The sequence below is a fragment of the Rosa rugosa genome, chromosome 3, assembly GCF_958449725.1.
Source record: "Rosa rugosa chromosome 3, drRosRugo1.1, whole genome shotgun sequence".
Lineage (NCBI taxonomy): Eukaryota > Viridiplantae > Streptophyta > Magnoliopsida > Rosales > Rosaceae > Rosa > Rosa rugosa.
The window spans coordinates 21426334-21438807 of NC_084822.1; the positions used below are offsets into that span (position 1 = coordinate 21426334).

The 12474-nt window shown below is 39.0% G+C and overlaps 1 protein-coding gene across 2 annotated transcripts; it reads left to right on the top strand.

Moving 5' to 3' along the window:
* Window positions 1-546: 546 nt before the first annotated feature.
* Window positions 547-12166, top strand: LOC133735941 (glutamate receptor 2.1-like). 2 transcript variants are annotated; one of them, XM_062163382.1, is made up of 5 exons: window positions 547-1021; window positions 8987-10335; window positions 10429-10765; window positions 11100-11506; window positions 11612-12166. In XM_062163382.1, the coding sequence occupies exons 1-5, from the start codon at window positions 622-624 to the stop codon at window positions 12065-12067; spliced, it is 2949 nt and encodes a 982-aa protein (XP_062019366.1). In that variant the 5' UTR covers window positions 547-621; the 3' UTR covers window positions 12068-12166. The 2 variants fall into 2 exon arrangements, with proteins under 2 accessions (XP_062019366.1, XP_062019367.1); XM_062163383.1 differs by having other exon boundaries at window positions 10450-10765.
* Window positions 12167-12474: the final 308 nt, after the last annotated feature.

Here is a 12474-nt window from a genome sequence, read left to right on the forward strand (position 1 = left end):
AACCCGGAAAAAAAAGGTAAGGAGAGAGTAGCAATCACACTCAACAATGTAAAGAGCAGTCCATTAGTGGATTTCTTCAGCAAATTAAATGACACACCTGCTCTAATCTCTAAGAGCTAGCGATCGAGAGCTTCAAATATCAAGTTTGCCTTCCAGCTCTACAAGTCTATAAATTTTCTAACTTTCCTTATGTAAGCATTTTTTTTCCTTTCGTCTTGATCTAATATAAACATATGTAATGATGTATATTCAAATGCTGGACGATGAGTTAGGTTCACTATCAGCTGATAATAGCAAATACTAGTTAACGTGTTCCCACACCCATTGGTGCCATTTTTAATTATGAAGTCCACCATTGTAAATTTCTTCCGAAGGTTAACACCAATTGCTAGTTTAAGCTTGCTGACTATTTGACTATCTAATATTTTTCATATCCCAATTGCATTAGAAAAACAAATTCAAAATCACATTCCCGTAGTACGCACTATGCACATTACAAATGCTTAATTTGATTTCGTCAAAGTAAACGAAACTTACGTACTCAGCTATGCCTTACTTCTTTCAATCAATTGTTTCTGACAATTAATTGAAGCAACACATGTATTTTATACCAATACATGCATGTGTTTCCGAGCTAGAATCAGAATTTCCGGGTCAGCCGGCTGTTTGGCACCCATCCTAGCTTTGTATAAATGTCATCTTAGAATCTTGCAGAGGATCACAATTAGAAATAACATGAAGAAGACGAAACCAACCAACTACCTAACTTGTTCTTTCTTACTCTTCCTTGTATCTCTTAATTTTTCCTTGGCCACAGCCGTTGAGCAGAACACAAGTACTATCGCAGTTAATGTCGGTGTAATTCTTGATGATCTTGATTCAATAACTGCAAAAGTTTGGTTAAGCTGCATCAACATGGCCCTCTCAGACTTTCATACCTCTCCTGATTCCAGTAAGTCGACGAGGCTGGTTTTGAACATTCGGGACTCTAGAGCAGATGTTGTGGATGCAGCTGCTGCAGGTGCTTCTCTTTCTCCATCTCGTGTTAATTTGAGTTTCATTCAGACTTTTTGCAATGACTTTTGCGCTGAATTTCTAGTTAGCTAAAGCTTGGTGTCCAGTTTTAACTCTTTCACTTGTATAATACTGTATAATTTAAGCTATCTCTTCATTTAGTTGGTGGCACAAAGTTGCAACTTGTTATGTCCTATTTCTCTTTGGATTAATTACAAAATGTACCCCGATCTATGAGGTCATTTTCACTTGAGAAAAATATACAAGAGAAAATTAGAAAAAAAAAACTCAAAAAATGAAGCTCTTATTAGGAAAAATTCATTCCTATATTTTATTTTAATCTAAACCCATCTACATAATTTTTTTTTGAAAGGATTTGATTTAATTAGATATCAAAACCATGAAAACAAGTCAGAGTCTAACAGAACTTACATAAGAAGAGCCGGAACAAACCGGATATCCTATCTAAGTCACACCTAAACTCATTAAAGTCTAAATGGTCGCTCGCTGAAACAGCAAGCTAACAAACTAAGCAAGAATAATCTCACTTCCTAAGGTAAAATCATTCATCTAGTCTAATCTGCCAGCACTCAATTGTGGTACACATATCAACTAGAAACATCTTAGAAAGTATATAGAGGTCACTCCCACTTGAGAAGGCTTGAAGTTCAGAATGTCTTGAAATTTTGTACCTTAAGCAAGTACCTTCTCCTTCCCCTGGGGGTCGGAGTTGGTCCCTGTCTCAGGCTCCTCAGCATCCAACAACCTCAGGTTGGTCTTTTTGCTCTCCAGCTCTCCATCTTGAGACTTTGGCTTATTCCAACGACCCTTTGGTCGACCCTTTTTCTTCGGAGTCTTCCCAACATTAATTGGGACCTCCACAAGTTCACCAAGATGAAATTCATGAGGGATCTCCGCCAAGATTGGCTTATGTCGCTTCTCCATACTCCATTCACCACGGCACCATTTGCGTATCCCCAAAGTTTTTGGGTAGATAGCCTCTGTCCCATGTGACCCAAGTGCAGTTGACCCACCAACATTCCCATCCAAAGTCAAAGCAGACCCACGGTCAACGAGCCCATCCCCAGGTTGGAGCCCAACAACCTTACCCAGCCAACCACTTTGCGCAGTCAACTCTGGCCTCGAGGTCAACCCTAATTTGAAGTGATGGTTTCCCGCCGAAAACACCGGGGCCTCCAAACTTGCAGCAGCCGCTAGTTCCGCCTCCGGTCTATCTGCCCTCTCCGGCCCAACCATCACCACCGCCTCTGCTGGTTTCTCCGAGGCCAGGGAACCCAAGTCCGGGTTCGGTTGCAGCGTCTCCGGCACCAGCGACACCGCCACAGGCATCGGCAACAGCCCCTTGTCACAGGCACCACCACCATGACCAAACAACCCACAATCCGGGCATATGCCATGACATTTCTCATACCTGAATTCCAGCAGAACAGAAACCTCCGGCGAGAAATAGTACGTACGTCGTGCCCAAATCCTCCGACGCACGTCATGGACAACCCGGATCCGTTGGACGGGATCCTTCCGCTTCAACGCTGCCGCATCTACCTTCACCAAGGCCCCCAGATCATTCCCGATTAGAGTTAAAGCTCGCTCATTGCGCATAGCAACTCGAAGCCCTGTCACGGCTATCCAAAGTTCCAAGGATTGAAGGGAGACTGCCTCGACCGATCCAATGTCGTCGTAGTCAGCCAAGAAAAGCATAGAACCACTGAAGAACCAAGGACCACCGTGAAGAACGCGGTCCTTCTCCTCCAATGCCTTAAATTGAAATACGAAGACCCCTGCCTTCTCTTCACGAATCAAAACCCTTTCCTTGAGTCGCCACACTCCTGAAAGCGCCGCCGCAAACGATGGGACGGCCACGGGACGTTTTGGAGCTAGTAGCCGGCCACAAAGATAAAAGTAGGGATCCTGGAGTGCTTCTTCGCCCCCAATCAGGCTCACCACGGCCTCCTCCGCCAGGGCAAGCGTCGACGCCGCTTCCCCCGCCGCCATCACGAAGCTGTTCTCGATCAGTTTCTCAGCCAGAGAGAAACCCTAGCAGAGAGAAAAAGCCGACTTTTTAACCCATTTACATAATTAAACATTCCTTATAGATTTTAATTCTATAATTATGATTTTTTAGTTTGACTATTTTACCCTTCTGATTGAATAGGAATATTTTACCTCAAATATAGCTGTTGACTTTTTAGTAAAATATTCATTTCACCTCATTTACCGGAAATGAAATAGAATAATCCAACACCATTGTCATTAACTTTCACTTGTTAATTTTGGTATTTCTAGATGAAGCATAGGCCTAACTGTATAATTTTTCCTATCGTACATACAGGTGTTAAATATCATGTGAGTTTTAACATAAGCAAATAATTTATGTACCTATCATTCAGGAGTTCACAATTTGTACCTATTAATCAGGGAATAACTTAGGTAGAATGAACCATTGGTAAAATTGCATAATTTTGTCTATCATTCAGGTGTTAAACATCGTGTGGGTTTTAACATAAGCAAATGATTTAGGTACCTATCATTCAGGGAGTTCACAATTTGTATCTAAATCATTCAGAGAATGACTTAGGCACCTATAATTCTAGCTTTTGAATGTGGAGATTACATAACCTCCAACCCAGGTATTGATTTCAATTGCTGGAATCAAGAGTTGATTAATTTTGGGCAATGTCTTTGCGCAACCGTTTCAAGACTTGCATCTGCAGAAAATTTGGGGATGGTGACAGCTTTAGTAATTCTTAACAACAATGGGTTTTAATATTTATCCTATTTAATAGGTTTTTTTTTTTATAGATAAACCTAATTAATAGGTTTGGGTGTATATTAAAACAATCTTATAGATGGGTTTAATCTAAAAGGTGTGTGTGAATTTGGTTGTAGAATCAAATTCCTGAATATACAAACAGTACCCGAACTAAGGCCCACTCTTAACTTCAGTACCCGACTATGCAAAATTATCATTTTGGTACCTCAAATTTGAAGCCCGACTCAAGAATGGTACACACCGTCCATAACAACGTTAAGTCTTTTGTCATGTGTCATATTTTGAGGGGTAATTGGGTCACTCCATCTTAACCTAGACTTTTTATTTTTATTTTTTTCCTCTCTCTCTATTTCTTATACATAGCAGCTTGATCTCTCTCTCCCTCATTGTTCACCTCTCTCTCATTCTCTATGTGCAACCTCCAACTCATCTCACCGAATGACGAGATCAAGGTCATGGATGCGATCGATCGTCTTCATATTATGTTAGAATGAAGGAGACACGCCACCCTCACCCATTCATATAATTCCTTTCTCCTTTCTCTCGCGACACATCTGAGACCCATCAATTATCCATTCCTTTTCCCTCCCTTTTCTAGTTCAATTTTCACATAGAATCTCATAGTCATTAAGATTTGTGATACTTAAACTTACCATTTGCACCGGATATGACTCAGTCCTTCCCATAATGATATCAAAACGTTGTCAAGGTTTATTCATACTCAAAGTTCATTCATATCAGAACCTGACCTTCTGGACTTTTACTTATGAAATTCATATGGCTCTTGATTGTGCTTATGTTGAGATTTTAGTTCATAAACCTAGGCATGTCAAGCATTCATCACCAATTGGTTTGATGTCAATCGGAGTCAAAATGAATTTTTGACAAATTTCCCAAGTTGATAGAATGCTGCTCGAATTTTTAGGAAAACTGCACAGTTTAGTTTGTTTTCATCCATCTTTTCCCATACTTTCCGAACTCCAATTTGCTTGAAATTTTAGTATGTTGTACCTTAACATATCAACTTTGCATCTGGAAAGTTTTAAGTTCATTTATCTTAAAATGAATTTTTACTAATTTTCTAAACATGAGACGTTCCTACCCTTATATATCTCTTTATCCTGTGTTCTTCTTTGATAGTCCTTGATTTTGTTGAATCGGTTTCCAATGGTGAACATCAGCCACCCCATTAACTCATCTCTCCCTTGAAAACAGAGCACCGCCACCACTCATTAGTCATTACCATCTCTCAACCTCACCCATTTTTTCACTTCTACCTAAACCCAAATCTTTGAGGAAATGATGAAATTTGAGCGAGCAATGAGGATGAACAATTGATAGAAGAGTAAGGGATGAGGAGGTGGTGGTGTGTTCGAAGCTAGAGAGAATGAGAGTGAGGAAGAGGTTGGTTGGCTACTATTTTTGGAAGGAAGAAAATGGGTGTGGTGAGATTGATGGGTGGGTACGCAGAGAATAGGTGAAGGAGATAGATGGGTATCAAAATGACCCAATTACCCCTCATGGTTTGCCACGTGGCTTGAGACTTAACTCTGTTAAGGACGGTGTGTACCATTATTGGGTCGGACTTCAAACTTGGGGTGCCAAAGTAATAGTTTTGCATAGTCGGGTACTGAAGTTAAGAATGACCCTTAGTTCGGGTACCATTTGTATATTTTTCTCTTTTCATTTTCATACCCTACTATTACATTTTTGCATTTGCATACCTTAAGTCTCATACAGTTAACAATTTGATACCTTGACCACTAACACCATTAAATTTTTTAGGGCATTTTTGTCACTTTAATAAAATTATGACTTTTACCATTTACTTTAAATAATATATATTTTTTTGAAGTTACCAAATATTAATTTTTTTTTTTGAAGTAAAGATGAAATTGTATTAATGATTTATACAATTACAATCGTACTGTAGGGCATCCAGAATAGACTCTGGAGCTTGAAAGAACCATTCCATATGAATGTCAGAATCAAAACCAAAACTTGCTAATCTATGAGCAATATGGTTAGCAGTTCTATAAGTATGATTAACACCTATAGAATGCAATTCACCTAACAAACCTTTAATTTCTTCAACAATAGTGCCCAAAGGAGAAAAATCTTGGTCGTCTGCTGTCACATCCTTAACAACCTCTAAACAATCACTCATTAAAGCAACATTTGTTATACCAAGTGCCTAGATGATCTCCAACCCAGATTTAATAGCAAGCAACTCAGTATGATAAGCAGAAGACACATTAGGCACCCTATAAGCAAAGCCAACAATAAACTCACCCTTCTCATTATGCAGAACACCTCCAATGCCTCCATGCTGTAATGAAGGAACATAAGCACCATCAACATTCAAACACAACATACCAACCATGGGAGGGGACCAGGATGCATTAGCTTTCGTCCTCTTGCAGGTTACCGGTGTCATGCTTCTATTAGCTTGAAGAAACTTTTCATACCAAGCCATAGTGCAAGCAACAATTACTGGTGCTTGTTTAGCATTATCATTCCACAATTTATCATTCCTATTTTTCCAAAGCCCCCATAGGATCATTAGCATCTTAGAAAAAATTTCAGATGAGAGACTGGATGCCTGTTCCAGTAACCATTCCTTGAAAATAAAAGAAGGAGTAATGGGAACCTGAATAGAGAAAGGAGGAGCTGCAAGGATTTCCTGCGCAGTAGGACAACCACATAGCACATGTCCAAAACTCTATACCTGGGGTGAGCAAAGCAGACAACCCATATCACTAGTATAGCCCTTCTTACTTAAACTCTCTCTTGTTGGTAGCACGTTAAGACTTGCTCTCCAAATACAGATAGAAACCTTCCCGGGGATATTAGCTTTCCATAATGTCTTCCAATCAGTACTGAAAGGGTCACTAAGAGAGGAAGAAGCAAAGAAATCCCCCATCACCAAATCCCTAGCTGCAAAATAGGCGGATTTAGTAGAAAACCTGCCTCTCTTCTCAAACTTCCAACTCAAGCGGTCTCTCCTATTTCTGCTACTGAGAGGAATACACATAATAGCATCAACAGCTTCCTGAGAAAAGAGAAGGTGCAAAACATCCACCCTCCAACTCCTAGTATTTGCATCAATCAAAGAAGAGACAGACTCAATGTCACAAGCAGTCGGTCTGCGCAATTGATGATAAGAGATATTTGGAATCCACTGGTCATTCCAAATATTGATTGAGGTGCCAATGCCAACCTGCCAACGTAAACCAACCTGAAGCACAGTTCTAGCTTCCATAATGCTTCTCCATGCAAAGTAAGGGGAATCCCCCATATCTGCATCCAAAAAAGAATCATTCAGAAAGTATCTAGCTTTAAGCAATTTAGACAATAATGAGTTAGTATTAGTGATCAGCCTCCACCCCTGTTTTGCAAGCATAGATATATTATGGGCATGCAGATTCTTGAAGCCTAAGCCTCCCTCACTTTTAGACAGACACATCCTTTCCCAAGACCTCCAATGAATTTTGCGATTAGAATCTGAACCTCCCCAAAAGAATTGAGCATAGAGTTGATGCATGTCATCACAGAGACCTTTAGGAAGCATATAACAGCTCATAACATAATTTGGAATAACTTGTGCCACAGCCTTAATTAGAATCTCCTTACCAGCAGAACTCAAGATTTTGGTACGCCAGCTGATCAACTTCTTTGTCAGTCGTTCTTTTAAGTAAGAGAAAATTGCTGTTTTTGATTTCCCAACATGAAAGGGTAGCCCTAGATATATATCTGTCATGATCCTCAACGCACTGCACCCCTAAAATAGCAGCTAAATTAGCTTTAAAATCAGGATGCACATTCTTACTGAAGACAACACTGCTCTTTTCCAGGTTAATCTTTTGACCAGAAGCACACTCATAAACATTCAGGATGGACTTGAGAGTAGCACATTCTGAAACAGATGCTTCTCCAAATATTAATAGTTTGTGAAAATATTCAACAAACACTTGCACTATATTTTTTGAAACATAAATTATTATGGATGAAAATGATTAGAAATATTTGCATATGTCCAATACCATTTGGTCTAGTGGCATAGTCTCTCCATCGTAAGTGGGAGGTTATGGGCTCGAATCACGAAATACTAGTTGTAGCATTTGAGTTGTTTATTTGATAAAAAAAAAATATTTGCATATACTTTTTTGGTATTTTAACAAGATAATAAAAGATGACCAAATACTAAAGTAATTAAATAAATTAGAAGCCAAGAAACAAAAAATTCAATCACAAAAACTCCTTGGTCATGGCATACCTTGAACAAGCGTTCTCGGGTTTGAGAAATCCAAGAAAAAATCCTAAAAAAATTTAATAACAAAGTTCAATGAAGAAATTTTATTTAATTATATAAAATGGTGAATTGACAAAAATGCCCTTGAATATCAGCAATATTATTATTATTATTATTTTTTGAAATGGGGCTGGTGCGGCTGCCCTCAAGCCTTCATTAATGAAATTGCATGTAATACAAAGGGCGCTGCCGGGGCGGGGGGGGGGGGGGGGGGGGGGGGAACGTAGAGCCTGAGCCCAATATTACAATAAGCATCAAGAAAACATCCTGAAATAATATCAAAAGTCTCCACTAAGTCTATATTCTAACAAGCACCAATTAGCGAAGAGTGCAACAGGCTACTCCATTTGCTTTAACTAAAGCGGTGACATAACGGAAAGATTACTCTATTACGAAAAAACATAATTGCAAATAACACAGCTTTCCTACTATGTTGCTGTATGGATACAAATCCAGCGATACTCCATTTCATCCTGCCACTAGGAGGTTGTGTCCATTTGATCAAGTAAATGACTCGCCGCCCCGCTAGGCCAAACAAGGCACACTGAGTGTGCATACTGGAACCAAGCTCACGTCGCCCTATCATATAGAGATAGGATCGGACCTATTGCTGGCAATAAGCCACATCTAATTAAACATAAAAAGCAATAAAACATAAAATAAAGCATAACATAAAACCAGTTGGGACCTGAGCCCATGCCCAATATCAGCAAAATTTAACAGTGTTAGTAGTTAAGGTATCAAAATACTAACGCAGTGAAATTTAAGGTAGGCAAATGCAAAAATTGAGTAGTTGAAAATAAAAATAGTCTCATAATTTGAGAGGTATTTTGCAATTAATCCTTTCTCTTTTTTATATGGAAAACCAGGTTTGGATTTAATAAAGAATGTTCAAGTGCAAGCAATAATTGGACCAAAATCATCAATGCAAGCCAACTTTCTAATTGATCTTGGAGACAAAGCTCAGGTTCCCTTAATCTCTTTTTTGGCAACAAGTCCTTCCCTTAGTTCGAAAGGTAGTCCATATTTTTTTCGAGCAACAGAAATTGATTCCTCTCAAGTAAGAGCCATAAGTAATATCATCAAAAATTTTGGATGGAGAGAAGCTGTGCCAATCTATGTAGACAATCAGTTTGGAGAGGGAGTATTACCTTACTTGGTTGATGCCTTGCAACAAGTCAAGGCTCGTATCCCTTACCGAAGTGTCATACCCCCAATGGCCACTGATGATCAACTTGTTGCAGAGCTTTACAAATTGATGACAATGCAAACTCGAGTCTTCATTGTCCACATGTCTTATGATCTTGGTTCTCGAGTTTTTGGCAAAGCACGAGAGCTAGGAATGATGAATGAAGGCTATGTTTGGATCATGACTGATGGATTAACCAATTATTTAAGTACATTGAATGATTCAGTCATGAATTCCATGGAAGGCTCATTAGGAGTGAGGCCTTATGTGCCAAGAACAAAAGAACTCATCGACTTTCGAGTACGATGGAGAAGGAAATTCCAACAGGAAAATCCAGCCATTGATACTGCCGAATTAGATTTCTTTGGACTTTGGGCTTATGATGCTACTTATGCCTTAGCCACGGCAATTGAAAATGTTGGCACTACAATATTTGGCTTCCAAAACACTACCAGTAATACCTCCATGATCAACTCATCAATTGATCTTGAAACTTTTAGGGTCTCCCAAAGTGGCCAACTACTTCGCCAATCCTTGTCACGTACTAGATTTAAAGGTCTAACTGGAGATTTCAGTTTTGTTAATGGGGAGTTACAATCTTCAGCATTCGAAATAGTGAATGTGAATGGTGATGGAGCAGTAAGAACTATTGGATTTTGGACATCACAGGGTGGACTTTTGAAAAAGATTTCACTCAATTCTACAAACGCAAACAATGTGGGATTAAGATCTATTATATGGCCCGGAGATTCTACCTCTATTCCAAAGGGATGGGAGATCCCCACAAATGGGAAAAAGTTGAGAGTAGGAGTTCCTGTGGATAATGGTTTTCCTGAATTTGTTAAGGTGGTACTTGATCCCATCACAAATACAACAGAAGCAACTGGTTCGTGTATAGACATATTTAATGCTGCAATACAAAAATTACCATATGCTGTTACTTATGACTTCATTCCCTTTGCTTTGAGCAAGCCTGACGGGACTCCTGCTAGCACATATAATGATTTGGTTCAGCAAGTTTTTCTTGGGGTAAGTAGTACTTGAATTATCAGCTCTCAAAATTTCATTTCTTATGATTGCATCAAAGTTAATTTCTAGAACTCAATGAAACGAAATTAGCAGTTCACTTTTGCACGTTGGCAGAACTTCGACGCTGTAGTAGCAGCGACGACAATTAGAGGAAACAGGTCTTTGTATGTGGACTTCACATTGCCTTTCACCGAATCAGGAGTAGGGATGTTGGTGCCAATGAAAGATCAGAACAAGAGTAAAAACGCGTGGTTCTTCTTGCAACCTTTGGCCAAGGACCTTTGGCTCTCAACTGTTTGCTGTTTTATCTTCATAGCTTTTGTGATTTGGTTTCTGGAACATCGTATTAATGGAGACTTTCGCGGAAATCCTTGGCGTCAAATCAGCACAAGCTTTTGGTTTTCATTCTCAACAATCACTTTCTCGCAAAGTAAGTAAAATATATACTCCAGGAAAATATGACATTTAACATGTGTGAAAAAGATTTTATTCTTAAATGTCAAATCTGGAATTTCTACCACTAAACGGTTTAACACAAGTAAAGCATTTTTATGTCGACTATTGCTCCTGTCAAAGCTTCCTAGGACTCTGTCGCAAAGTATATATATGTTTTGTGAACTTGATAGATATTGATTTTTATATGTGCATGACCGAATTGCATGACTGAAACTTAGCTATGTACTTCATCTTGAAACTCTAATGGTTATCGTACATGTAGAGAGAGCTTGTATTGGCAAACTTAAAATTTTGACATCAATATACAGGAGAGAGAGTGGTTAGCAATTCGGCAAGGTTTGTGGTGCTCATCTGGGTGTTTGTTATAATGATATTGACACAAAGCTACACGGCTAGTCTAACGTCACGATTAACTATCCAACAACTCCAGCCAACTTATACCGACATAAACGAGCTTATAAACAACAAGGAGTATGTGGGCTACCCGGAGGGTTCTTTTGTATATGAGCTTTTGATACAAAGTGGTTTTGATCCTTCCATGATTAGGGTTTATAAATCGATAGATGAGTGTGATGATCTTTTGACAAAAGGGAGCAGAAAAGGTGGTATTTCCGCTGCCATTGACGAAACACCCTTGATTAGGCTTTTTCTTGCAAAATTTTGCTCAAAATATACCATGGTTGGGCCAATATTTAAAACTGATGGTTTTGCCTTCGTAAGATCTCCCTCTCAAATTTATTAATACAAAGTAGTACTACTCTATTAAATTTAAACTAATTTGGAATGCTTTTTAATTTTCTCCTTTTCTATTATTTTATAGGTATTTCGTAAAGGTTCTCCTCTTGCACCTGATATTTCAAGGGCAATTTTGAACGTGACCGAGGGAGACGAGATGAAAGAAATTGAAAAAAAATGGTTCAGTAAACAAACTGAGTGTTCAACTACTAAACCAATGGTCTCTGAGTCCAAGAAGCTTGGGCTTGATACCTTTTGGGGTCTATTTTCAGTTGTCGGGGCCGCTTCACTATTTGCTCTCCTCATATCAACACTTTACTTTTGTACACATGATGATGATAGTGTAATTGTTACTGGCACCCCGCCAAATGACGCATCTAACTCAGATTTCAACGACTCACTAGGTGAACAAGGAACAGCAGTTGATCAACGATCTTTGATAATACCAATGCATATTGGCACTGAGTCGGATAGTTTGAACCATCAAATACTAGCGAACACTAGTCCTCAACATGAAGGAGCTGAAGAAAACAATGCATGAAAATAAATTTAGATCTTCACCTTTTCTTTTCTTTTTTCCTTTTTCCTTCCCTTTGTAAGATATTGAATAGTCAAGATAAATTATATCTACACTCTTTCATTTCCTTTTTTACAATAGGAGGTCAAGCTTTTTATAGAACTAAATGTAGGTAACAACAAACATGACCTGCCCGCAAGGGCCAAGTCAATATTAAGTCATGCCAGGCTACCCTAAAACAACCTAAATGCTATAACCATAGTAATAAGCACCAAAAACCGAAGAACCAAGACAAAGTAAGGGCAAAAGAAGAGGACCACCCTAACTTATTCAACGACCCAGGGACCACTCTATGCAGAGGAGGCTTCCCAGGGTTCAAGTAAAAAATAGACTATACTATTAATGTGAAGAGCTCAAGGCTCAGTGACAAG